The sequence below is a fragment of the Cajanus cajan genome, chromosome 5, assembly GCF_000230855.2.
Source record: "Cajanus cajan strain Asha chromosome 5, NIPB_CcT2T_4, whole genome shotgun sequence".
In the NCBI taxonomy this organism is placed as follows: Eukaryota; Viridiplantae; Streptophyta; class Magnoliopsida; order Fabales; family Fabaceae; genus Cajanus; species Cajanus cajan.
Window position 1 is genome coordinate 65113928 of NC_138521.1, and position 27221 is coordinate 65141148.

Consider the following 27221-nt stretch of genomic DNA (forward strand, 5'->3'; position numbering starts at 1 on the left):
TAAAGATTGTTACTAAGAACTTTAAACATAAGTAATATTCTCACATTATAACTGTATTTATAAATTAGTTATATATATATATATATTATTCTTATCGTACAATAAATCATTAAAAAAAATATGGATAAATACTTGTGTTTTCATTGGTGACAAATAAATAATTTTTTTAAAGATGTTCACATAGGTTTGATTTATGGTTTTATATATATATATATAAATTTTATTATAAAAAAATTGACTTTTGTAATCTATACACTTAAAAACTAGTGATCATGTAGATTAATTGATATAGGTATAAGGTTGTTTCAATTGAACAAGAAGTACAAGAGTTTGAATTTTAGGTATATAACCGTGTTAAATACTTATTATAGAGTGAGTTTTATTGTTTATAGTAAGTTTACTTAATTTTAACGGGATTATCTATAATAAAAATACATATGATTTCTAATATATATATATATATATATTTATTTATTTGAAGACATTAGACCAAAAACAGTCTTAAATTAATAATATATAAAAGTTATTAATTAAATTGCACTTTAGTAGGATTTTTAATCCATGATTTTGGTTTCTTATTTTAATTATGCCTGTTTTATCATTCAATTTTAAGGTATTCATAATTTTAACTCAACAGTCAAATTTATAATATATATATATATATATATATATATATATATATATATATATAATATTTTGTTCAAATTTAGAAAAGTTGTTTAGTTATGTTAAATAACTTTTCTAAATTCAAGCAAAGTAAAAATTTAATGATATTTCATGTTGTTATCTTATTAATAATGAATAGGAAAATTGATTTTAAACATTAGTTTAGTTTTTAATATTAAAATAAATATTAATTTTATGTTCTACTCAATATTTAGTCTATTATCATCGAAAAACTTAAACTAATATTTAAATTTTTGGAAAATTAACTGGAATACTTTTTTTTTACAGCATTAACCGGAATACTTGATATGTATAGATTTTGAAATATTATTAATCTAAAAATGATTTGGATTGTTTTGAACAGTTTCGACATTTATAGACCATCTCCAACACTTATACATATTCTATTTTATCAAAAAAGGAATGAGGGTAAATTAATTTTGACCATTGGAAATAGTTGAGTTGGCAGCCAACTCTAGGCAACAACAATTTATCTAAATTACAGTTATGTAACTAAAATAGGACTCAACAACATGTGCAGAATTGAGAAGAGATGGGGGTTAAATATTATGCTGTCTTGTGTCTTTCGTTGGAGACGACGAGTTCCCTCTCTCAATCCTCTCGTGTTTTCTGTGTGTCACCGAGCATACAGAAAACACGAGAACCGAACAATCAAACTTTGTTATGTACTGTGTATGGGTATGTTTGTTTTAATATTGTTTATCAACCTCAACATGCTAATCGAATATTTATGAATCAACCCCAACAACATGCATTACAATGTGTTCACAGGCACCGAATGTTGTTTTCCTTCTCGTTCCCATATTCTTCAAACATTTGAGGAAAATTTTATCATTCACGTTTGGATTTTGAACAAAAATAGAGACACGCACGCTCGGTGATTGACGAAAACAGAGAAGATGAAAGGTTTTATTCAAACCTGCCTATCATCCATGACAGAATGGAACGGGTATGATGTTACATCATTAAAAGTAAATAACCGCTTATCAATTTGTTAAAAAAAAAAAAAGAATTATGCAAGCCAGCCGATGCTGGGAATTAGTAGTGATTTTAAAATAAATAAAAATTAAAAGCATTATTGAAATTTGAAAGCAATAATGAAAAGATATGTTTGTGGTTGAATTGGGTGGGGGATGGAGAAATGACACCTCTTTTGTAAATAACGGTCACAGGAGAGGGCATTTTTGACTTTTCGCAGCGCACCCCACACGATGGCAATGGCAAACAAAAGCTTTTTGAAAGTAAAAATTCGGCCCTCCAACTCAATTTCCTCGTTGGACTTTCGTCCTTTCTTTCTTTGCCTGCGCGCTGCGGAAAATACTGCAGTCAGAGTCAGAGACTCTTCGAGCACGCATTTATTCATTATTCTTATTTTATTATAATAATAATAATAATAATAATAATAATAATAATGAAGAATAGAGAATAAATAAACAGATTCCTTATTTGGTTTAAAATTTTTGTGCAGAGTCCAAAGGAGAGGCCAACCGGAGGGTTTGCCTCGTCAGAGAAGAAAAGAACCAAGGCGTCGTCGGCGCACAGCGAGAGCGAGGATGGGTTCGCCGTCGACGGTGGCTGACACCAACAAGATAGCGGTGAGGTCGTCGATTGTGGAGTCCCTTCGCGGCTGCGGTCTCTCCGGCATCCGGATTGACAAGGACGAGTTGAAGAAGCAGCTCACCATGCCTCAGTACCTGCGCTACGCAATGCGCGATTCAATTCGTCTCAAGGACCCCGCCGCCGGCGAGTCACGCTACATCAACCGCAACGACGGCGAGGACTCCGCCGCTCCGCCCTGTCCCATGGTTGTCTTCATCAATCCCCGCAGCGGCGGCCGCCACGGTCCCGCTCTCAAGGAGAGGCTCCAGCAACTCATGAGTGAGGAGCAGGTACTACTCCCTTTCCCCGCTTCGTCTTCAAATTTCTTTGTTGCACGCGCTTTTCAGTCGACGTTAGTCCGAATCAAATGTCGCTGAACAGAGGAAGTCGTGAAATTATTTGGATCTGGTGAGAGAGAGGCTTTAACTACTGTGGTTGAGAAGTTAATCGTCTGAATATGAGAGACGAAGTATCGTATCGAAGATTCTACTAGTGCTAGTTATAAACACTGCAATTGCTTTGCTAATGTTGCATATACATGTAGTTTCCAATCTCGCGCGTGTGTGAAATTAAAGTTACTTTCATGAATTGCTGCTGTTTGTGATTTTGTCGTTCGAATTTTTACTTCTGTTATTATTTCTATAAAACTTTGTTCGTTTTACCATGTCGTGATCGTTGTTTGGTGGTATGTGCAGGTTTTTGACCTTTCAGATGTGAAGCCTCATGAGTTTGTACGGTATGGATTGAGTTGCCTGGAGATGTTGGCAGGTCTCGGTGATTCTTGTGCCAAAGAAACTCGTGAAAGAATCAGGGTTATGGTATGTTGATAGAAGAACTGGAACGTGCATTACAATTCACATCGTAGAGTACAGTGTTTAATTGCACTAGTTGTCGTGATTCTTAGTTTCTTAGACCTCATATTATATATATAAAAAATGATTTTTAGAACCCTAAATATTATTCAGTACCTGGCGAGAGAGAAAAAAAGAAAGTAAAATATCGGTAGGATACATGATAGGAGGAGAGAGATTGAAAATAAATGAGAGGTGTTGGTGGAGTGTTTAAAAAAAAAATTGTGTCTAAATATATTGTTACTCTATCTTTAATTATATGACAAACTTGGCTCCTGTGTTTCGTTTCTTCCGGTTGTGCATACTTAATTTAATAAATTGGGAAATTATTAGAAAGATTAGTTAATTTGTTGTATTTTTTCTATCTGGATAAAATTGAAATAGAGGAAGCGTGATTGACAAGTGGATGGTTATGTAGTTATTGCTTTAATTTTTTAAATGAAAAATATGATTGTATGTCAAGATGCATGTCAAACATGATGGGAATAATAATACGTACTAGATTCAAATATTTGATACTGTATTACTAGATTAGCAATCGCATTGGATGAATGAAACTGGTTGATTGGCAGGTTGCTGGAGGTGATGGTACAGTTGGTTGGGTATTAGGATGTCTTACAGAACTTCGCACTCACGACCGAGAGCCAGTTCCTCCGGTTGGGATCATACCACTGGGGACAGGCAATGACCTGTCTAGGAGTTTTAATTGGGTAAGCCTCATGCTTAGAAATTATGGGTTAACTGAATCTTAGGTCCACTATGCTAATCTGTCTTTCTGATATTTATCAGGGTGGGTCATTTCCGTTTGCATGGAGGTCTGCTATTAAGAGAACTCTACAAAGGGCTACTACTGGGCAAGTTAACCATTTGGATAGGTATTATGTACTTCTCTTTCAGTTTATACACTTTTCCTTTACCGAGTTAATTTTGACAGTGGATGTGAATTCACTGTATTAAATAAGTTTGGCTTTCAGCTTTTGCCATTATTAGTTTCATGGAAAGCATGAGGACCATGATTTTTTAATTTCATTCTGCATCTTCTATGGATGGACTTCTAAGAAATAAGAATTGTAGAATTTCAGTTTTATACATAGATATACTTTTATTCACTTCTCTCTGCTTTATTGCTCATATATTAATTTGGTTTAATTTTCTTTTCCGTGGCAGTTGGCGGGTTTCACTTTCTATGCCAGAAGGCACAAAGGTGAAGCTACCACATTGTTTGAAGCATACAGAAGAGCTCACTCTTGATCAGGTTGTGGGTCTGGTTTCTCATATCATTTAACTTGTTTTAGCACTGTATATAAATTAGTTAGGCATGTTTTGTGCTGACAATGTTTCCTTGAGCAGAGTGTTTGTTCATATATAGGTAGCAAAGGATTAGGTTAGTTGTAATCTTTGGTGATGTTTCAAGTTTTTCATGAAATCACTGCTACTTACCAAAATAACGAATATCAAACAGTTTTTTTCATGTGCATATGTTGAATCACTAGGGCATGATTATTCTATAAAATTTAATCATAATATACTTTTATAAAGCATGTGCGGATGTGCCCCCATTATTTATTATTATTATTATTATTATTATTATTATTATTATTATTATTATTACTTATTTATATAATCAGCCTTGTCAAGGTCTTTCTAGAGTGTCACTCCGATTGCATTTTATTTTGTACATGAATGGTTGTTTCTGGTACACCCAACTTGCTATGAAGTGTTAAATTTGGAACAGGCTGCTAAGTATTTGATTCAGCATGCAACTTATTACAATTAGTTTTTAAAATTTTTCTTAATTCTCACTGTTCAGTTTATTTGCATAATTTTGTAATGTACAAAGTTTCTTGTGTGTGTGCTCTGCAGGGTTTTGAAATTAAGGGAAAACTACCAGAGAAAGTTGCAAGTTATGAAGGCGTGTACTATAATTACTTCAGCATAGGTACTTTAATATGTAAATCAATAGTTTCATATTGGTGCGTAACATGAATATTTCTGGAGTTGGTATCATCTTGTCTATTTTAGACTTTTAGTGCCTTAGATGGTTTGTTAAGATTAATCATTGAGATTTTAGAATGAAGTTAGTACTTTACATGAGATGTCAGTCGGATGAGTATGACACATTCTGAAGCCAAATTGCTCCCTGCATGGTATTGATGTCCTAGAGAGTATTTCAAGAATGGAGTTACTGACTTATCATTCATGCTGCTCATATTTTTAATGTCTGAAGTTTGCCTTTTGGGCATACAACTATTTTGTGCAACAATGGCTTCAGAAGCTTAAGCAAGATATGACCATGCCATTGGGATTGCCTCACTGAAGTGAATTGAGAATTCCTTTATACCTGATATTTTATGATTGCTTTGGTTTTCCTGACCTGTTTATGTGTGTGCATATTATGTGCGTATGTATAATATACAAACTTAAAATGCTACAACTTTTTTGGATCACGGTGTTGATAGATGGAAACGTTTTCAGATACCTCAATTGAATCTCTTATCTGTATTTCTGAGCATTCATAGAATATATCCTGTTATATTTTACAGGAATGGATGCCCAAGTGGCTTATGGCTTCCATCATCTACGCGATGAAAAACCTTACCTTGCAAGTGGTCCAATTTCAAATAAGGTATTATGAATCTGTGGAGCTGAGTAATATGTTTTATAAATTAAGTCATTCTTGCTAGCTTGCTTCAGTTTACTTAATTTGATGTTACAATTTATATAAGGAAGGTAATCTATATTTTTTTTTTCTTTTTGCAGCACACTGTGTTTGACATTAACATTTTAGCATAGGTTAACAGTTTAATAGTTACCATGATCATTGATCAATCCTTTCCGTTTCTTTTTGGCTGCAGATTATATACTCAGGTTACAGTTGCACACAAGGCTGGTTTTTCACACCTTGCGTAAGTGATCCAGGTCTAAGGTAAGATATGTAGGCTAAAGCAGTTTCATCCTTGTGATAAGTCAGAAAGAGCAAATTGCTCGTGTGATAATTTTGCTTCTTGTTTTTTCACCTTATTCTTAATTAGAAAAGATTATTTTATCATTGCAACAAGAAATCAAGAATTGCTCTTTTCTTATTGTAAAGAATTAGAAATATGTGACAAATGCTGTGATTACTTTTACTTCTTTAAATTCTCTGCATAGTTGTCAATATCACACTAAAGCGGCATAGTGGTGTGTAGCAGCCCCTGACCATTATATGCACTGCATCAGCGTCCCAGTTCACTGTAGATAGCTCATAGCGATATTCCACAGCGCTATAGCACCACTATGCTGATGGTGTGCAAATTCCTGGGAATGGCCTCCAATATTAACCTTAGAGAGGCATTTTATGGAGGTAATTTTGGGTAAAAAAGGATTTCAGCTTGTGGAAAACCCCTTACAAAGTTCATAGCTATCATGCCTCACTCAGTCACTTGTCTCCTCTGCTAACTTGTGACTACTGTACGACCCCTGTGCGACCAGAAGTTTAGCATGCATTTTGGATGCAGTGGCTAAGGAAGATTTGCTGAAAACTTTAATGGTGAAAGTTATATGGCTAAAACCAGAAGTATGATGTATATAAAGGCATTAGAGAATATCGGGTTTACCTTCAGCATTCTTGTTCATTTTCTCTTTCAAAAAGGACTTGAGAAATAGTTACTTTAAAAAGCTTTTGCTTTGCTGCTATCTCTCTCTTCGTTTACTTTTTCCTAAATGTTGTCTCTCTAAAGTGTGTTTGTGTTTGCACGTTTTTATGTGTATTTTGCCTAAAACAAATTCTTTATGGATATATATATATATATATATATATATATATATATATATATATATTTTAATAATAAAGGAAGATGACTTAAAAGCTAATTAGAATATTCCTCCTTGTTGTATTCTTAAAAATCCTTTCTGTTATTAGGGGACTCAAAAACATTATGCGGATTCATATCAAAAGGATCGATAGCTCAGAGTGGGAGCAGATTGATATTCCTAATAGGTAAATTTTTCATCCTATAATATAATTGTTGCTGGTGCATACTATTTATTAACTGGGAAAACAATTCAATGTTCGCAAGACAGGCTGATAGGCACCTATTAGTAACGGTTAGGTGTCTGTTAGTGGGGGGGTTAGTTTGGTTAGTTTAGCAGTCACATATAGTAGAATAAATAAAGCATATTACCTATAAATAAAGAGGGGAGGTTGAGAGAGAAATCATCTTGCCATTTGAGAAAGGATTGGACTCTTAGAAAGTGGGGAGAGTTGTAGTTTCTTGAATATCCTTGGAAATCATTCATTTTGTTTGTTCTAGCCCTAGCTTAAGGCTGCTACCACATTGGCACGACAATTGGTATTTAGTGTTCAATAAAAAAATCATTCTTTCCTTTAGATTCTGGACCATTTCTATCACAAGAATCATTACCTTTTATTTTACCATTTGTAGTTGCTGGCAAGTGTGCATTTCTTCCTTATTAATAGTTTTGACTTCTTGTTGTAGTTCTTGGAAATTCTAATTACTTAAAATTTACTGCCTAGTGAATGTAGTTAAGAGTCACAACTCCACAAGTCACAACTCACAATCACTTTTGTGCAGTTTTTGGTTTTGTCCATTTTGCTCGATATAGTTACATCATTTCCTTTCAGTGTAAGGGCAATAGTTGCTTTGAATCTTCATAGCTATGGAAGTGGAAGAAATCCATGGGGTAAACCAAAACCAGAATATTTGGAAAAGGTATATTCATGTTGCCTAAGATATGAAAGCATTCAATTTCATGTTCCTTTTATTAAAAGAAAATATATAGGGATATATATTGTATATAAGCCAACTTGATGAACTGTTGGTGTTTCAAATGTAATTATGTTTGACTAAATAGGCTTTTTTGATGTACTTCCAGAGAGGCTTTGTTGAAGCTGATGTTGCCGATGGGCTCTTGGAAATATTTGGTTTAAAGCATGGATGGCATGCATCGTTTGTCATGGTTGAACTGATCTCTGCAAAGCACATAGCTCAGGTACCACAGTTTTTTGTTTATGTTTTTGAGTGAATTGCTTACTGCTTACTTCTCATGCAAAATTTTGAACTTTAGATTCACTCGCTGTTTGTGTCTGAGACTGACACGTTCTAAATAACAACTGCTTGTGTTATTTTCTGTTTGCCAAGGCTTGTTGAATTTGAAGAATTTCGTCATTTGTATTGATCATCTTCACTTGTATGTGGCTAATAGAATATGCCAATACCTAGCAAGAAACTCTGCGCTTAAATATGTCAGTCTAGCATTTAAAAAAATGTGTCTAATGATTTTGAGCACCTCGGCCAAGAAACTTAGTATACCGTAACCCCACCTCTAAGAGTTATTCCGGGAAAAGGTGGTGTAAAGCCACTCAGAAAAGAAAAGAGAAAAACTAGGCACTTTATTAGAAATTCATTAACTATGTCTCGCTGAAACAAAATATCAACTGCAACTGACTATTCAAGGATGGCAGCCTTATTTGCATTGTATTCAGTGTTACCGGACTAACAATTTTACAACTTAATATTTGATTTCACTTTCAAATTAAAGTTGATAACGTGAAAGCCTTTTTTTTTTTTTTTTTTTTTCCTTCCTTCTGCCAATATAGAGCGCGCCTTCTCTTTTCTTTTGTATGGATGTGTTGACAAATCTGATCATAGCTCACCTCTGAAATTGTCTTTCTCAATAACCAGTCCCAGTGGTTTGTGCTGACTGTTGAATTCGATTTATCTTTCAGGCATCAGCTATTCGGTTGGAAGTGAGAGGTGGACAGTGGAAGAATGCCTATATGCAAATGGATGGGGAGCCCTGGAAACAGCCATTGAGCAAGGACTTCTCCACTTACGTCGACATAAAGAGGGAGCCTTTCCAGTCACTTGTTATCAGTGGAAAGTAATTATTAGGTGGTTGGCTTTGGCTATACTCCATAGCTGGGATTCATGGAAAGATTGTGTATTCTACGTAATCTTAGGTACCGGCTCTCCATTACATGGAAAGTTTGATGTTGTAAAAGTAATTCTTTTCTTTTATTGCGAAAATCGTGTTTTGTGATTAGTGAGTTATTCTTTGATGGTTTCCATAGCTGGTTGTAGTCATGGAAGGCATTTGTATAATATGTAATTGAGGGCGTTGCGCACCATTATATTTATATGGAATAACTATTGTGGAAATTCCCAAACCACCCCCCTCCTTTTTTCTTTTTTCTTTGCTAATAAACTTCAGTTTCCATACTCTCTGGAGCCCAATATTGCTACCTATTGTGGAGTTGTCTGAAAAGTACGCGGTTGAAGGGATGGCAGGCAGTGACGTATTAAAAAAATAAATTTGTTAAGTGACAACAATAAAATATTCTATATCAATTTTTACTAAAAAAGAAAATAATTTATGGTAAAAATTTTAAAATACTTTATTTTTATAAATTACAGTTGTTTTATAAATAGAGTGAGAAATTTTCCTTTTTCTCTTTCTGAGTTTAATTTATAGTGTCATTTTATAATTTTTTTGTGGCTTATTTAAGATTAGAGGAGTAAAAATGGTAAAATTAATAGGATAAAAATAATAAAATTTTTAATTTGTTTTTTTAGTGTCTTTTAAATTTTTACTCATTTAAAATAAAAATATTTTATGAGTGCAATGCTTATTTTTTTATAAGAGTAATTTTTTTATTTAAATATATTTAAGTTAAAAATAAGCTGTGTAACAATTACTTTCATTCTTTTTAACGTGGATCTTCTTATACCAATACACAATATGCATATACATGATTAAAAGGTTAAAAAATAAAATAAAAATTAAAAAATAACCTACATTAGTAAATTAAATCATGACATCTTTAATGAGTAAAGAAGTAATAAATTTTTAGCCAAAAGATATAGTATATTATAATAATAAAAAATGAGGAGGAGTCTACTTATTTCAAGAGTAAATTTTGATAGACTTATTTTATTTAATAATTCATGTTCTACATCAAGTATTCAACCGTTCAATTAAAAGTCTTTAATGTGTAGATCAAATTTTTAAAATTAAAAAAAAAATGTTATTTGATACTCCGTTTCATTAATTTAAATTGATGGATAATAAAAAAAATATTTTATATGTTATTTTGAATCTATATAACAAAATATCATATGATTTTTAAGCTTTTTAAAGATTTATAAATTTGATCTATACATTAAGAATTTTTAATTTAACCGTTGAATTTTTTAAAATTTGATATAGAATATTAGTTATTGATAGAATAAATCTTGATAGACTTACTCTTAAGTAAATAAATTTTTTCTTTATAAAAAACTAAGATAATTTTATCATAAAGTAAAAATAATTAAAAATATAAATAAAATATTAATATATTTTATTATATTAGATATAATATAATAATAATTAATAATATATATTTTATAAAACAATTAATATTTTATATAAAAAAGAGAATGAAAAAACTTTTAGTGGGGGCAATTGCCCCCACTAGCATTAATATATATCCGTCCCTGATGGCAGGGTTGAGTTATGACTATTGTGGAGTTTCACATGGCAGGGTTTGTTGTTGCTAAGGTGTGGCCCCAGTTTTCCTCTCATAGTCTCTGCTCATCATCGAAACTCATGTCCTTCAGGAAGAGGAACACACAACAGGACTGGGATGTCATCTCTCTGCATGTTTAATGCCACATTTATATCCATTCGGTGAAATTTTAGGTTCATATCTACGAATATTAGCTATGAAAATTACAATAAAATCACGAAAAAAAATCAACTGTAATTAACCACAGAGGAACGAACTATCACGAATTTCTTTCAACGCCATCTTTCATGGACTTAACCTGCTCAAATACTCCTATCAGCATCCCCAACCTTCTAAATATACAATACAAAGTTTACACCAAAATTAATATTGTATGTATAATCAAATAATAATCGTAATAACTTTAATACTCAACTTAAAAACTTCGAAACATTATTTTGGTTAAGAAAACATTGGAAGCTAGCAAAATTGGACTAGTCAATAAGAAAGTCCAACCAAAAAAATGAACATATCACAAATGAATAAAAAAACAAATATATTTTATGAATATTAGAAGGGTTCCATCAACACTTTCTGAACTGTAGAAGTTATAGATTTCAATTAAATTGACTTTAATGCAAAAAAAGCCAAACCGCAAACCAAGAAAAATCTTTTGGAAAGTTTGTCACTGGAGTTTTGTCTCCTGACCGTTTTAATAAAATAATTGTCGGATCCGATTTTAGTCAGCTTTGAAGTGAATTGCGTTATTTCAGATGTAATTTCATAATACTTAGATTAAATTACCCAAACATGCTTGAAGATTCATAAAAATTGTATAAATACTCCTTTTTTATATTATTCTTATACTAATTCAATTAATTATTTAAAAAATATTACACTAACATCACATAAATAGTATATTAATTCCGTAATTATTTAACAAACATTACTTTGTAACCTCTTATAATGACGGATATTGTAAACACTAAATTAAAAAAATAAATACAAGGAACATGTATATAATTTCAAAAATCATAAGAGTGAGTGTAATTTATTCTATTATTTATTCATTTAATGGAAACTAAGAAAATACCAACACACTTATTTTTAATAGCTGATAAAAAAAGAAAAGAAATAGTATAAAGAAATTAATGGTGTGCAATATATATTATAAAATAAGTTGGATACAGGATATTATAACTGGATACGATTTAATCAAACAATGTCGTAACTTGCAACATAATGCTGCAAGTTAGTCTTCAACAAAGTTCAGACACATAATGCTCCTTCTATTATTGGCATATATACATAATGTAATTTTAATGTTCTAGTTCTAGGAATGTTTGACAAGGTCTTGTTAAACGGCCTCCTCTGTTCCGTGTGTTGGATGAACACGTGTTGGTGAGGAAGGTGCAGTGGGGAACAAATATCTCATACTCAATTCTTTAGCCATCAAAATTGGCTTTTGCCATATAACAGCTTCTGAGACCAATAGGGCCAATAACGTAGCAACCCCAGTGATCATGAACAACCCTGCAAAGCTATGAAACGTGAGACTCAAAGGACCCGAAGAAATTTCCGTAGACGAGTCTTCTCCTCCAATCTCATTCTTCCCAAAATACTTTTCCTCAATTTCATTCATTAAGTCACTTTCAGTCACATTCAAGATGGCTCTCGAAAAGGAAGCCGTGAGAGTTGAGTTCTTTCTCAATGCCTGAAAGAATAAAAAAAAACACCATTCAATATAATGCTACAGATTTAAAGGCAGTCACTATATATGCATATGGTCGACAGTGCAGCTAACAATGAATAGAAGAATTGTGATGGTTGATGCAGTATCTTCTGACAACCATGGACTAAGTCACTAAAGTCTACTATAGTTTAGTCTTGCAACAAGTAAAAGAAAATGAAGCAAACAGAACATAGTAATCATTACACACCAAAGGAAGAAGACTAACTTAGGATGGGAAAAGGAACAGGAGCGTGGCTAAGGCAAGACTATTTACTTTAGCCTCGATCTTTGTATTGTTGTTGTTGTTGTTTTTTTTTAATAAATAATTTTCATATAAATAATTAAGTAATATATTTTATTATATTATAATTAATTAATTAATACATAATTATTTAAAATTTATATACACACATAAATATTATAATATATAAAATTATTAATTTGTGAAATTTTATTATAATTTAAAAATTATTTTACATTTATTTTGAATTTTAATAACAAATAATACCAAAATGAATATAAAGATTCATTTCTATAAAAGTAGTATAATTTATATATAAAAAATTAACAAAAATAATTGTGATAATTGTAAGAATATCATGTTAGTTTGGTTCTTCTAAAAAAGTATTTTATAAATTTAATTATTTTATATAAATATTAAATTAATTTATTTTATTATATTCACACCATGTTATAAAATATTTTAAAATATGAAATCACTTTAAAAAAATTATTTAAATTTTAACAAATAATATTTTGAAATAAAAAGTAATCTTAATTTTATAATAGTAATAACAAATTTTTTCTCTAATTTAAAAATTTTAAAAATTACTAACAAAACAAATTAGTGTTTCATCATAAATATTAATATATTAAAAAATTAATTTATTAAATTTATACAATATATATTTATACAATAATGATTGAATTAATTATCATTAATTATTGAAATTTGTTAATTATTAATATTTAATTAATAAATTTATTAATTAAATAAATAAAAAAATGATTTAATTAAATAAAAGTAAAACATAAATAAAAAAATTGTTTTGGGCAAAATTTAATAGACAGGGCCTGAAAAGGAAATAGAGAGGGACAGAGGGGGCATATACTTACAAAACCGAAACCATCATTTCTGTAAGTGGGGCCCGCCAAGATGTAATTGGATCCGTATTGTTGAAGAAACACTTTGAGGTAAGGCACTTCGTCGAAAATAGCTGCAACACCCCCACGTTGGACTCCTAATTTTAAAGCATGATGATACTCAGAAATGTTGCTATATGGCTTCAACTTGGACGGGTTAAACTTGAACTTCTGTACCAACACGTCATAAACGAATGACCCCGTTTGATACCCTACATAATAACCCTCTTTTCTTAGATCATTTACGTTCAGAAAACTCGGTCGCAGCTGATCCAAAGTCAATATAGACGTCAAGTTTGCGGTGTAACTTTGCATTAGGACGAACGCCAGTAGAAGCCAAATCATCAACACAAATCTCGAGCAGTTCTTCGCCACCACTTGTCCTGAAAATCCAACACCACCTTAATTAGTACATAATACTGATTGATTCTACAACAAAATTTTCTATGTGGGTCATAAAAAATAATTTTCATATCGGTTATTGTAGAAAAAGCATTAGGTGTGGAATTACTTTCGGGAAGAATGGCTTGAGAAATTGGAAACCATAAGATGGTGGCAGCGCTAAGCTTAGATCGATTGGGTGAACCCTCTTGATTAGGAAGCGCGTTTACATTTCTTTCCATGATGAGTATGGAAACCCCTATGGACGTAGAAATGATGATTATGCTCAACCAAAGATCCCAGCTGAAGGGTTTGATGAAAATCCACATGGTTTGGTGCCTCCCATGTTGAACTGATACCAGCATTTTAACTCCCGATCCTGTGTACGGCAGTGTGAAATCTACGAAATTCGAACGGTTGGCCAAGATTGTTATATCCCCCACCACAATATCGTACTGTTCCCTCGTATTTTTTTAGCAAACAAAATTTAAAAGCAGACTCGTCAATTTTCAAACTCATAAATATACACTTATTTATCACGTTACTTAAAAAAACAAGGGATTATAAGAGTGAAATTCACGAACCTTTGACGGGATCTGATGGAGAAGTGCTTCGTATGTTCCATAACTCTTCCTCGAGGCATTAGAAAAAATTGGATAAGGTTCAACATCTAGAGAAACATTGAAAGGTAAGCGGGTTACGACGGCATTGAACACATCCATGCAGTATCCAGATATGTTGTATTTTTGTGGACGAGAGTCGTCCAAAACTACATTCACAAATTGGCGGAAACCATGTTTCTGGGGTACCCCTACTCTCAACTTGGTCACTTCCGCACTTGACCCAATCCCCGTTTGTGTCTGTAGCAGCACAAGCAAAGAGATAAGGAACCAAGGGAGAAGGGATGAGAAACACCTAGCCATGGAATAATCAACGTTAGCCACTAATTTTAAGCATGGAAAGTGGAAACAATTAATAGATTGTTGATGATTTTTTCCTCTTTATATATATATAGAGAGAGACTCGTGATGTATGTATGATTCTTTATTTTCTCATTTCTCTTTAGAATATTCATTCTTAAATTAAATATATTTTTTTTTAACTTTAAATATTTTATCCTTTAGTTGATATTTTATATTTAATCACAAAATGTAGAAAGTCAAAACATGGGAAGTGCACACATGGCTGCATTTAGATAGGTAGACCAAGCCCACATAAGGCAATTTCGCAGAAAGACAGTTCATATTTTCGTGGTGGAAGATACGCTTTGTTGTTCTTGTCCATCAAGACTTCAACCTTCTGGCTAGGTTGACCATACAACCAAACCAGAGCAAGTAAAATCTAATTGAGTATTTGACTGATTTAAGATGTCTTTATTAAAAAAATCATACTAAAATTTAGTATATTTTTTTGTTTAATGTGAAAGTTACTTAATAGATGTTACTAAAGTTTAGTAATTTCAATTTAATATTAATTTTGGACTTTAAAATTAATTTCCTAATGTATAATTATAATCAAATTTGTGAACATTGATAAGGAGTCTAGCTTGCTAGTATAGTAAACTCTCGTTATTAATTAATTTGTGTTTGATTTTCGTAAATAAAAAAATGTCAACATTTATTTAAAGACACATTCAACAGAATTTAAGGATAATTTAAATTATTCAACGTGAATTCAAGACACATTACTCATCTTATGTCAATATATGTGCTTGATATTTTCGCATTTTAAATTTTTTATTAAAACAACTTTATGTCAAAGTATTTGAGTTTGATCTTTGGCAGATTAGTTTAAAATAAGATTTTAAACGAAATTTTATGTCATCGATGCGAAATAAAAAGTATATTTTTTAACTCCGTCTCTAAGCTTAATTCATGTAGCTGGTAATTCAATCGCTACTAGTGACTGATGGTGTTTAGTCGCTAAATCCACTGTTTCTTGGGGTAATCACACGTTAATTGATATGTCAGTGTCATTTAATTTTAAATAAGCAAGCCAAACACGCTGTTTAATTGTTTTTACCATATCCAACTTATTCCTCAATTCTAACCGACTATTCAACACTTTAAGTTGGATAAATATTTTTTTTATAATTTGTTTAATTAATTATAATAAAATATCTTAAGACAAATACTGTAACGTGTTAACATCTTTATTTTTTTTTAGAATCAGCTCTCGAGTTCCAATTTGATTTTTAAAGACCATGCTTATTTGTTAAAATATTTATATATATATTTTTAATAAATATTAGTAGTAACCTTTTTAATTATTTATGTCTACTATGATTCCAATTGAAACATTTAATCAAGGCAAATGTTACACACTTTTTATAAATCATAATATTGATATGAAGTATATACTATCCTTTTTTAATGTTATTTTTGTCTCAATATTTTTTCCAAAATTTCTTTAAATACCCTTTTAATTTACTTTTTAAAGTAATTTTTTTTTCATGTACCTCTTTTTTCTTCATTCATTTTCTATCGCTACTTTATTTCTTTAATCACCTTTTATACACTCATTTTTTATTTTTTTATTTTTTCTCTCTAACGATAAAGATATCTACTTGGCTCAACTTACTATTTTCTAAACCCTATATTTTTTCACTCTTAATCTCAACATTTAAATCCTAATTTTTCACTTTATTTGCATTTGATGTAATAGATACATGGTTTTGAATTTTTTTAAGATGTCGATTTCAAATATATGTCCCATTATATGAAAGTTATTGATTAAAAATAATATATATTTTTTATTATTACACTTATGAAATTGTATTTTATAGTCCTTAAAATATATTTTCGAAAAGTACTTTTTTAAAGAGTAAAAATATTTTTTTAGGAAAATTCTTTCGATAAGTATATCATTTTTCTTCCATAAAGTATTTTTTGAAAATATATTTTTATTATTGGAGTTTAGAGATACTAAAACATATTTTCAAAAAATATTTTTGAAAATATAATTCTAAAAAGTACCATTCTAGAAAATACTTTTTAAAAGTATATTTTTACTCTTTGGAGTATGGGGATACTTCAAAAAAATACTTTTGAAGAAAGCAAATTTATTTATCTTTCGAAAAATACTTAAATGTATTTTTGTTTTCTAAAAAGTATTTTTCAAAATCATTTTTTAAAAAAAAATCTAGAAAAAAGTACTTTAAAAAATAAAGAAAAAATGAGAAATATATTATTAATTGACAGAGGTGTATTCAAATCAGCTCTGAATCATTTGAAAATCCAGTTCGTGTAGGGGGCAAATGGAGTTGTTAAGAACATGGGGAATGACATGTTGATTTTTTGGGTCGTAGACTCGTAGGTGTCATGTTACGGTTTTGAGCTTTGTTGGTCGTAGGTGTAATCCCATGGCTATCGAGCACAGTCTTAATTAGTTTGGTAATATGGAAATAGAACCTTATTTATCATTTTACTTGTAGCTTAACATTTGTATTTTACAGATTAAAATATTAAATATTTATTATATATAACTAAAACTTATAATAATTATATATATATAAATAAATACTATATTATGTAAATTATATTTAAATTTTGAATAAATAAATATTTTAAACATTAGTATTATATTTATATTTCAGATAAATAACTTATATTGTAATCATATTATTTTTAATTATTAATAATTTATTTTAAAAATTTAAAATTAATTCATAAATAAATATGATACATAAAAAAAATAAAACAAAAGAATTAAAAAATCTCTTAAAATACTCATATTGAAAAATAGTCTCTTAAAACATTTTAATACAACATAATTATTCGCATGTTTTCACACAATATAATTGTTGACAATTAATATATTGATGTTAATTTCTAAAGATGCTTCAATTATTAAGGGGTTGATTTTTAAAGATAATACTGCTTAAAGTCTTAAGGAACGTATAATAACCACATATTTTCATGTACAATACTAAGGATTAAAATATTTATTTTTTCTAAGGATCATGTTTCTCCTAAACCTCTGTATAAAAGATTCAAACCCACATTAAAGATAAAAACCAATATGATAACCTAATACCATAATGTCTAATAGATGATATGTAAGACTGGGTGCATTAGGGGATTGAGAACCTTTTGTCCTACACTAACTTCACCATAGTCTCATATCACAGAATCCAACACAATTAAGCAATGCAAATTAAAATCTTGAGATTCACTTTCAAGGTGTAGTTTCCCATAGCTTCAGCCTATAAAAGAATATAAACAGGTCATAAAAACTTCATGTACATTTATTAACAGTCTTGAATGTTTGATTTTTTATCAGTACATTATCCGAGTTATATTTGTACGGATCATAAAAGATGTCTTTCAAATATTTCTCCCTCTTCAAACTAATGTTTAATAGGTGCAAAATACAATATCAGAAATGATGACGACCCCTTTAAACTACGAAACATACCTTTACCAAGCCTCAATTTCCGTTCCTACAAATCCATGAAATAATACATTTAAATAAATATTTCATTTTTTTAACTATAATATTAATATAAAATATCTATCAAAAGTCACGATGAATTTCTCTTAAGTAAGTGCATATCAGATGTAACGACCCGACTGGTTATTACACACACAACACTGAACACCGGAAACACCAGACAGAAAGAGAGAGTATATAATTATAGGATCTAGAATATAATTATATACAAAGTCTCAGTCCGACTAGAGTTAGAGTGTGCTAAAAATATCCAACCAAAAACAAAATACATCGTCAACCACTACACCTAGTAGCTAATACAACGAAACAACAACTAAGTCAGCTTCGCCTGCTAGCCGCAGACTCACCACAGGCCACACACCTATCCCTGCTCTGCTCCCGTACATAGTACGATCATAGCAGTCCAGCCACAAGGAAACAACAAAGGGTAAGCTAGTATAAAAAGAACAACGTACAACAAGGTAAAAAAAAAAACTTAGAAACAATTTCAACTATCAACACAACAACAGTCTACATCTCATCGGTTATACAACAAACCAGCCATTAGCAAATAATGCGTCGTCACGCACACCACCTCGGAGATCTCCTACAACAACTCAGCCGTTTTGGCCTACAACAACTCAGCCCTTAAGGCCTACAACAACTCAGCCCTCAAGGCCTACAACAACTCAGCCCTCAAGGCCTACAACAATTCAGCCATTTCGGCCTACAACAACTCAGCCATTATGGCCTACAACAATTTATATCAACATTCAACACAACACAACTTTTACAACTCAACATATCAACTTGCAACACAACACAACTGTACAACTCAACATCAACTTGCAACACAACACAACTATACAACTCAACATCAACTTGCAACACAACACAACTATACAACTTAACATCAACTTGCAACACAACACAACTTTACAACTCAACATCAATCAACCAACATCATCTACTAGTCATCACATTATATTCATCCATTTCAACTCAACTCAGCATAAAACAACATAATTCAATACATAATAATATCTCATCTCCGCGCCCGACGCCCTCGTAGTTGCGCCCAGCGCAGTACAACCAGAGAGCCCCAGGGGGCCAGCGCGCCCAGCGCAAGTATGCTCGCGCCCGGCGGGACTCAGCCAGAGAGCCCAAGGCTCTCTCGCGCCTGGCACAATACCAATTGCGCCCAGCGCAGGCCAGGCAGAGACTCTAAGGAGTCTCACGCGCCCGACGTACCTAACCCAGCGCCCAGCGCGGGGAAGGTAGAGACCTCCCCTTGGTCTCGCGCCCAGGCGCAATTTAAATTGTGCCCAGCGCCCACAAGGCAGAGACTCCCAAGGAGTCTCACGCCCAGTGCGACAAGGGTCGCGCTCAGCGCAGCCTCAAGAATCTAAAAGCAAGTTACAACGAGTATCGCATCCAGCGCGGTCCAAGTCACGCTCAGCGCGGGCCAACCAGAGACCCACATTCTCAAGCGCGCCCAACGCACTCATCATTGCGCCCGGCGAGCTTGGCCAAATGGGGTCCCCTGTTGGCCACGCACCCAGCGCGATGAACAGCGCTCAGTGCGAAGTTCAGCAGCAACACTCCATTTTCGAAAATTTTAACCAAAACCTGCACAACTCAACAGAAATCCAACATGCAAACCATTCAAGTTACTCCATTTTCCACCAGCAGCTCGAAAACATCAACCCTTCTCACATGCAACCATAAAATCATCAAAAGACCCAAAATTTGTCAAAACCCACAAAAAACCCCAAAACTTCCGATTTCAGAAATCCAAAAAAAAAATCATCAAACACCAACCAATCTCAATAGCTAATGAGCTTACAACGATTCATTCTCAACTAGAAATCAATACCAAACTAACTTCCCTTACCTTTAATCGAAGATCCCAGCTTCCGGGAAGAAGAGAGGAGAAGAAGGAAGAAAAATGTTTGAGTGGGGAAGAAGACAAGCTCGAGGAATCAGCACTCCGGGAAGGAAATCAGCTACTCACCACCCCCACCTACAGCCACCAAGATCACCTCAAAGCCAATAGAGAAAGAAGATAAGCAAGAGTGAGAAGAGAAGAATCGAGAATAAGAGTAAAAGAGAGTGAGAGTTGAGGGTTCGGGGAAAAGGAAAAAGGAAACCGGGTCTTACATCAGATATATATTTTCCTATAATATAGTTCATATTCTATGTCTAGAACTTAGACAAAGTACGTGTAAATACTTAATTGATAAATAAATTATTTTATTTTTCATTACTTAATATTTAATTAATCATGTTATTTATTAAAATTATTGAATTAAAATTTATAAAAATTAATAAAATATTAAAATTAGGTCAGATATTAAATAATCGAGATATTTTGAAGAGATATATTATAGATGGATATTTTTTAAATATTATAATAGATGGTTTTGTTGATTTAAAATATCATTTTTAGTTATTATAACTTTATATATATTTTTTAATTTTTAACAAAAAAAAAGATGAGATTTTATTTTTTCTATTAAAAAAATGAAAGTATATGTTTTTTGTATTCCTCAAGAAATAAAAAATATTTTTTAGGGATAAAAATTAAATGACAACTAAAAGTATATTTAATTAAAAATTTTAAATATGACATTATATAACCATTTTTTTTTATATTTAATAAAGTTACACAATTATATTTTTAATAAAACAAAAAATAAGATTTTATATTTCTAACAATTTAATATGATATATAATTTTTAATAAAATACTAACATAATAGTTGGGAAATAGGAGCATGTGCATGAGTATCGGTTTCTTTCGTTCATCTTTAAAACCCTTTCAGTTTTAATAAAACCTTTTTAGGGTTTAGTGGTGTACCTTTCACTTCTTCGAATCGTCGTTGATTTTAGCAGCCATGGCGAGCACCAAAGTTCAGAGGGTTATGACCCAACCTATTGTACGATTCTCACACACTCTTTCAATTTCGATTCTATTTTGCTTTAGCTGTAACCTTACCTCATTCCTCTCTTTGTTTCGCCAGAACTTGATTTTCAGGTTTCTTCAGAGCGTAAGTCCTCACCCACTCTCATTCTGTTTGTTAATTCCCTATGGCTTTCTCCTAACTTCCCTTTTTCTTCATCTAATTTGGTGTCCTTTCTCTAATTTTGCCATATGTAGAAAGCACGCATTCAGATTTGGCTTTTTGAGCAAAAGGATTTGAGGATTGAAGGCAGAATCATTGTGAGTCTTATTTTGTATGCTTGTTTTGTTATATGGGTGCTCATCCAAATTGTGTTTTGTCGACTTTAAAGTGTTTTGCGAGGAGAAGGAAAATTTTCACCACGCCGGGAGACTGATGTTTTTTTTAGAATTTGTGTGACTTTATATGTGCACTGTGATTATCAGTGTATTGGATTGTGAGGGAATTTAGTTAAATGGGTGGTGTTCTGTTGTTTTTTTTCTTAAAAAAAAAAATTTCTTAGAAAAGTTTTCAAGTAATACATTTGCAATTACCCAATATTATTTATTCCATAGCCTAAGAAGTGTGGATTTTTCCCATGCAGTGTGTGATAGCTGTTGTAGACAGCAGACCCTTGTTAAAAATGTTGATCATCTGAACAGATAAGGATAATGTGATTTTATTGTTTTTCAAACAGGGTTTTGATGAATATATGAATTTGGTCCTTGATGATGCTGAAGAAGTGAACATCAAGAAGAAAAGCAAAAAGACATTAGGTATGCTACAGTTTTTCAAATTTGGTTCAATTTGTGTTTGCCACTTGTGCATTTTCTGAAGGATTTTATTTTTTGATTAGGGAGGATCCTTCTTAAAGGAGACAACATAACTTTAATGATGAACACGTAAGTGAAATTATATTGTACTTTCATAATTTTCATCACGAAATGAAAATTGTTCTTTTATCTTTACGTGATTTTTGTTTTTCTAAAATTCAATGAAGTAACTTGTTATCCTCTTATAAATTTTCTTTTGCAAATTTCAGGGGGAAATGATGAAGACTCTGTGGGACAGTTGTAAACTATCTTTCCTGTCCATCAAGGAGGTGGAACTATCTTTCCCTTTTCAGTTTGATTACTATTTCTCTTGTTAACATTTTGAAGATTTTGTGTGAGAAATATTGTCATGTATGAAGTTGTGAATTTTTCGTACACTAGATAAATTCTTAGTTGAGCTGCTTAACATATTAGTTTGTTGGCCCTCTTAATTTTGCCATTGGTTTGCCTCTATTATCCCGATTGTATATTTTCCCCTTCCTCATTTATTGGTTTTCTGCTTTATGTTTAATATCATATATCTAATTCAATCCTTATAGGAATTTGCTAGATTGGTTCCTTTGGGATGTCTTTTTGCTGTATTTGCTAAGGTTTTGCTGGAGGCAAATGCCCGTTATGCAAGGTTATGAAATAGAGCATTTTGACGGCAATCAGTTTTAGATCTGTTGATTTGGACTGCTTCCAAATGCTGTGCAAATTTCTAGAAGATTACTTGAAGTATGGAATGTTCTAGACTTCTAGTAGCATTTATGGTGAGGAAGTTGTACAAGTAAATTTTGGCAACAGATTTTATGGTGGAGGGTAGCAATTTCTTGTAGTGATTATTCTTGAGTTCTCGTACTCATTGTCTTATTCTCCTAGGCTATCTTTCATTTAATAGAAATGGAAATGTGTTAGTCGTTATTGTTTGAATCCTTAGAAATTATAAAGGATATAACAAACTGGGTAACTCTTCCATCTCATTCCATCCAATGCACATTTTAACTTCTCTAATTTGGGAGGTATGGGAGGATGAGCCAACTCTTTATTTAAAATAACCATCAAATTGATTTTTTTTTTCCTTAACCCTGCACAAAGTGGTAAGTCATTGCACAAAGTGGGTAAGTCATTATTCTTCTTTCTTATGAGTATAGTTATTTTTAATTGGTTCTTTTGAAACGAATAACTTCCATCTTATATTTTCTGGGTGTTGGATTCATAGAGTGAGCTTTATTTTTTGTGGGTATGGCATTACATTGGATATTGCTTGGTGTTTTAGGTTTTTTGATGGGTTGTTAGGAGTGCCTTTGTTATTTCTCTAGTCTAGTTTGATAAACTAGCTTCTCTTCACAGTTTCTACTGCTCAATAAATTTAACGGCCTTGTACTAATTAAATTTAACTGCCTTAAGGATTTCAATGTCATTAAGACTCGTTTCTTTTCTGCTACTTAATAGGTTTAATCCTATAAATTGATTAGTTGCTTGGTTCTTCCATAATTTTTAATTTTTGGATTGATATGTCTGGGAGAATACTTTTCTGTTCATTCAAGGATAACTTATAATGATATTTATAAAATGGAATTGGATATATATATATATATATATATATATATATATATATATATATATATATATATATATATATAGAGAGAGAGAGAGAGAGAGAGAGAGAGAGAGAGAGAGAGAGAGAGAGAGAGAGAGAGAGAGAGAGAGATCCACTTTTCAATAAGTTTTTTTTGGTAACTTATGCAAATAAAGCAAAATAAAAAGGAAATTACAGTCTTATGGATGACACTCTCAAAAACATTAGTTGTGAGCATAGTATGCATATCATCTGGGGAATTTAAAATAAGTTTTGGTAGGCTTATTTCATTCAATAATTTATATTTTATATTAAATTTTAATAATTTAATTATTCAATTAAAATTTTAATGCATAAATTAAGGTCACAATTTTTTTAAAAATTGATTTTTTTTTGGTATATTGATGAATAGAAATATAGAGAATTACATGAAATTTAAACCAATTTTATGTAAAATGAATTTGGAAAACTCTTTTATTTAACAAATTATTTGATATTTTGTTTTATTAATTTGAATTAAATAGTCAAAAAAATATTTTATATGTTAATTTGAATCTTTATAATGAAATATTACATAATTTAAAAAAAATTCAAATTTGATCTATAGATTAAAAAATTTAAATTTAACATCATTGAAATTTGATATAAAATGAGTTATTAGGTATAATAATTTTATTAAGATTTATTTTTGGAGTAAGAAGTTTCTTCCTCAAATATATGCCTATATTTGCCTTCATTTACATACGAGGTTAAAAAAAAATTTAGTGAAAATTTGACGGGTGCAGTAACTCAGGATGGTATGAGTTCCTAAATTTTAGATGAAGCTAACAGATTAATTTAAACGGAGACTTGTTCTTGTCAAATTAAGCATACCTTTTTTATTTGGATCTGTCACTAACTAGACTTTTTAACTCATTTATTGGGCCTTTCAGAATGCATACAAGAATACCTATGTTTATAAGACCATATAACTTATTTCAACTGCTTGATTATTGCCTTTTTAATGGCTATTTTCTTAAAACATAACAGGTCTTCCTTGACGGATGTCATATTTGTCTTTTCATTACTTCCAGCTAGGGTTTTCATTCTCTTGATTTATCATCCTCTACTTTATTATTTCTTCTGCTTCTAGGGGTGCATCTTTTTCACTCTATTTGTAAAACAGAGCTAGGTGGGAACTTTATTTTGCCTGCCTATGTTCTTATACTCGATTTTAACACTGATGAGTTGTGTTTCGAGAATTACAAATACTTACATTCTGGGTACATTTAATGCCAAGGGTAACAATTTTGAGCTGGTTTAGTGCTTATTTTTGTTGACAACGATTTAGATTGGGCTTGCGCTTTTCGATTCATAAATTCAGTTTTTCATCATGAAATTTTATGTAAACTGCATTGTTCATTGTTGTATGAAAAGGAAAGCAAAATGCACTTTTTTATACCTGTGCTTGGCAAACCTCATGTTCCAGAGCGAGCGAGTTGCAATGACTTATGAGATTCCATTGATACTTACATGATCACAATTGAAATTAATTTCATTACTTTTTGTTTGATTAGATTAATACTACGTTTTGATAAACTAAATGAATTTTATACTATTCATAATAATAACCGACGCCATTGTGCTTTTAATTTTTTAGCTAAAAATAATTGTGTTTGCTTAAATACCGTTGAAGTAATTATAACACAGGAAACCTGAAATTCTGGTTTTTATCATGTTGGCTATGTTCAGTGAAACTAGTTTATAAGTTGATTGGAAATTTTAAAGTTGAAAACTTGTAACCCTTAAATTAGGAGTTGAAAAGTTACGGTTTATAATAAGGAGATTATTCATTGAAGATTGAATAATGTAAAATATGTAAACTGATATATTTATTTATTTAATAAAGAAATTGAAAGATCTTTTTTATTCATTGGAGAGTGAGAGACTAATATGTAAACAAAAAAGTTTCTAAATTAAGTGAATTAATGATATAAAAAAGTAAAGAGAAAAAAAAATATAAGCTACAAGTTATTTTAAGAAGTTTTATAGAAATAAGTTGCTTAAATAAACTAATGTACCAAATAATTTTATTTTAGTTAAAGAAACTTATAATCTGAGTGAGAGATGATGAAATTATTAGCCAAGTATATTTGAATTTACAATAATTGAACTATGTTTTTATAAACTTCGATGTAATCATATGATCGTGGTTTCGTACAAACTAAATTTCTATTTGATGTTTAGCTAAACACCTAAACTCTTTACGTGGGCGCTGGGCTTGAAACATGAGCCTGCCATTGAATTGAAATGGATTTGATTATGGTCAAGTCAAGTCAATAGAACTTCAGATCACGAATTCTGAAATACAGAGATTTTATTTTCGTTGGAGGGGTGGTTTTTGTCAAGTCTTGTGCTGGTGTTAAGAATTATTTTCCAATTGATCTTGACTTAGGTGGTTGGGCTGGTAAGATTTGGATAAGGTGTTCTTATCCTTATTATTAAGAAAACAAATGAAAAGGTTCCTTGAATTGGTAGAAAACTAAACTGAACAATATTAAAATATACAAAACTTGTGTAAAATAAAAACTGAACCAAACTTAATTTCAATTCAGTTTTTAAAAACTGAACTGTTGAAAGTGCAGTTTAGTGACTGCCAAACTGTTTTGCTTACGGAGAGTGAAGAAACAAAAAACACTAAGAGAGTCCCCTTTTGTGTGCACGAGAGTAGTTGACCAAAGAGCAATAATTTCCACGTTTTCTGTTCTATTCAAATACAAGTTATATGTTCCTCATAAAAGTAAGACATGATCAAAGAATACTCGATCTTAGTTTATTATTATTATTTCATAGTATAATTGCTTTTGTTTTTTATTGTTTTCAATTCTATAAACAAGAAATTAATAACCGTTTTGTTTTAAAATATTTTATAAAATAATTTTCAAAATATGATTTTAAGAGAGTATAAATCAATGATTGAGAGAAAAAAGATATAAAATTAGTTAAAATGTTTAGAGTGCAGTGCAATTCGATCTATCTAGTAAAACAAAATATAATTCGGTTCGCATGAATCAATTTATAATTCAGTTCAAGTGACATTTTTTATAATTCAATGCAATTTTTTTAATTTCAGTTTAGTTCATTTTGGCTGCTCCTAATTTTACCGTATTTGGAATTATTTTTACGAGCACTTATATATATAATTTTATAATGTTGTAAGAATATGATTGTTTATGCCTTGTGTTTACGACGGGATGGGATGTGCATTGCCTAATGGTATCAATACGTCAGTCTGATCTGGTTTTAGAGGGAAATCTTTTAAATAAATCAGAATTTATTTATCCACTTTGTTTTTCGAGTTTGGAAAATTATTTCAAGAACTAAACCAAAGTAACTTAATAAAATAAACGTGATTGGGAGAAGATACTTTACTAAAGATGATTAATTAAATTTTTTCATGAAGATTAATCATTAATGAAACTAATAAATTTTTCGTACCAATAATATGATTAAAAAAGAAAAAAAGTAATCTTATGGAGAACAAGTTGATTTAAGTCACAATGTTAATAATTTATACATACTTATGAAATCTTT

General features: G+C 31.1%; 3 protein-coding genes across 9 annotated transcripts; 2 read left to right on the top strand and 1 right to left on the bottom strand.

Moving 5' to 3' along the window:
• The first annotated feature begins 1204 nt into the window (after positions 1 to 1204).
• DGK4 (diacylglycerol kinase 4) lies at positions 1205 to 9298 on the top strand. 5 transcript variants are annotated; one of them, XM_029273395.2, is made up of 14 exons: positions 1231 to 1365; positions 1459 to 1636; positions 2156 to 2576; positions 2982 to 3104; positions 3710 to 3847; positions 3927 to 4012; positions 4305 to 4392; positions 5001 to 5076; positions 5681 to 5763; positions 5993 to 6063; positions 7039 to 7116; positions 7762 to 7849; positions 8013 to 8129; positions 8866 to 9298. In XM_029273395.2, the coding sequence occupies exons 2-14, from the start codon at positions 1587 to 1589 to the stop codon at positions 9022 to 9024; spliced, it is 1578 nt and encodes a 525-aa protein (XP_029129228.1). In that variant the 5' UTR covers positions 1231 to 1365; positions 1459 to 1586; the 3' UTR covers positions 9025 to 9298. The 5 variants fall into 5 exon arrangements, with proteins under 5 accessions (XP_082931809.1, XP_029129228.1, XP_020226805.1 ...); XM_083075683.1 differs by lacking the exon at positions 1459 to 1636 and having other exon boundaries at positions 1205 to 1365; XM_020371216.2 differs by lacking the exons at positions 1231 to 1365; positions 1459 to 1636 and adding an exon at positions 1944 to 2018.
• A 2468-nt stretch (positions 9299 to 11766) lies between these two features.
• On the bottom strand, positions 11767 to 14876 carry LOC109808982 (glutamate receptor 2.8). Its single transcript, XM_020372187.3, has 4 exons — positions 14467 to 14876; positions 14013 to 14337; positions 13475 to 13884; positions 11767 to 12340 (listed from the first exon to the last, which is right to left on the bottom strand). Exons 1-4 carry the CDS (start codon positions 14803 to 14805, stop codon positions 11984 to 11986), a joined length of 1431 nt encoding a protein of 476 aa, XP_020227776.1. The 5' UTR covers positions 14806 to 14876; the 3' UTR covers positions 11767 to 11983.
• Positions 14877 to 21093: 6217 nt separating this feature from the next.
• On the top strand, positions 21094 to 23152 carry LOC109808947 (uncharacterized). 3 transcript variants are annotated; one of them, XR_002240641.3, is made up of 7 exons: positions 21094 to 21251; positions 21336 to 21362; positions 21473 to 21535; positions 21952 to 22030; positions 22111 to 22156; positions 22297 to 22356; positions 22627 to 23152. XR_002240641.3 is itself a non-coding variant. In XM_020372147.3 (6 exons), exons 1-6 carry the CDS (start codon positions 21210 to 21212, stop codon positions 22304 to 22306), a joined length of 267 nt encoding a protein of 88 aa, XP_020227736.1. In that variant the 5' UTR covers positions 21094 to 21209; the 3' UTR covers positions 22307 to 22500. The 3 variants fall into 3 exon arrangements, 1 of the variants encoding a protein (XP_020227736.1); XR_002240642.3 differs by having other exon boundaries at positions 22638 to 23152; XM_020372147.3 differs by lacking the exon at positions 22627 to 23152 and having other exon boundaries at positions 22297 to 22500.
• The last annotated feature ends 4069 nt before the right edge of the window (positions 23153 to 27221 follow it).

What these genes read in the sequence shown, in the direction of transcription:
- DGK4 (XM_083075683.1), top strand. Translation starts at nt 1,220, where the DNA reads ATGGGGGTTAAATATTATGCTGTCTTGTGTCTTTCGTTGGAGACGACG. An exon ending in GTGGTCCAATTTCAAATAAG is followed by an intron (nt 5,764 to 5,992) that starts GTATTATGAATC and finishes TTTTGGCTGCAG; the next exon opens with ATTATATACTCAGGTTACAG. An exon ending in AACCAGAATATTTGGAAAAG is followed by an intron (nt 7,850 to 8,012) that starts GTATATTCATGT and finishes ATGTACTTCCAG; the next exon opens with AGAGGCTTTGTTGAAGCTGA.
- LOC109808982 (XM_020372187.3), bottom strand. Translation starts at nt 14,805, where the DNA reads ATGGCTAGGTGTTTCTCATCCCTTCTCCCTTGGTTCCTTATCTCTTTG. An exon ending in TCCATCAGATCCCGTCAAAG is followed by an intron (nt 14,338 to 14,466) that starts GTTCGTGAATTT and finishes ACGAGGGAACAG; the next exon opens with TACGATATTGTGGTGGGGGA. An exon ending in GAAATGATGGTTTCGGTTTT is followed by an intron (nt 12,341 to 13,474) that starts GTAAGTATATGC and finishes TTATTCTTTCAG; the next exon opens with GCATTGAGAAAGAACTCAAC.
- LOC109808947 (XM_020372147.3), top strand. Translation starts at nt 21,210, where the DNA reads ATGGCGAGCACCAAAGTTCAGAGGGTTATGACCCAACCTATT. An exon ending in TTTTCAGGTTTCTTCAGAGC is followed by an intron (nt 21,363 to 21,472) that starts GTAAGTCCTCAC and finishes TGCCATATGTAG; the next exon opens with AAAGCACGCATTCAGATTTG. An exon ending in GGATTGAAGGCAGAATCATT is followed by an intron (nt 21,536 to 21,951) that starts GTGAGTCTTATT and finishes TTTTTCAAACAG; the next exon opens with GGTTTTGATGAATATATGAA.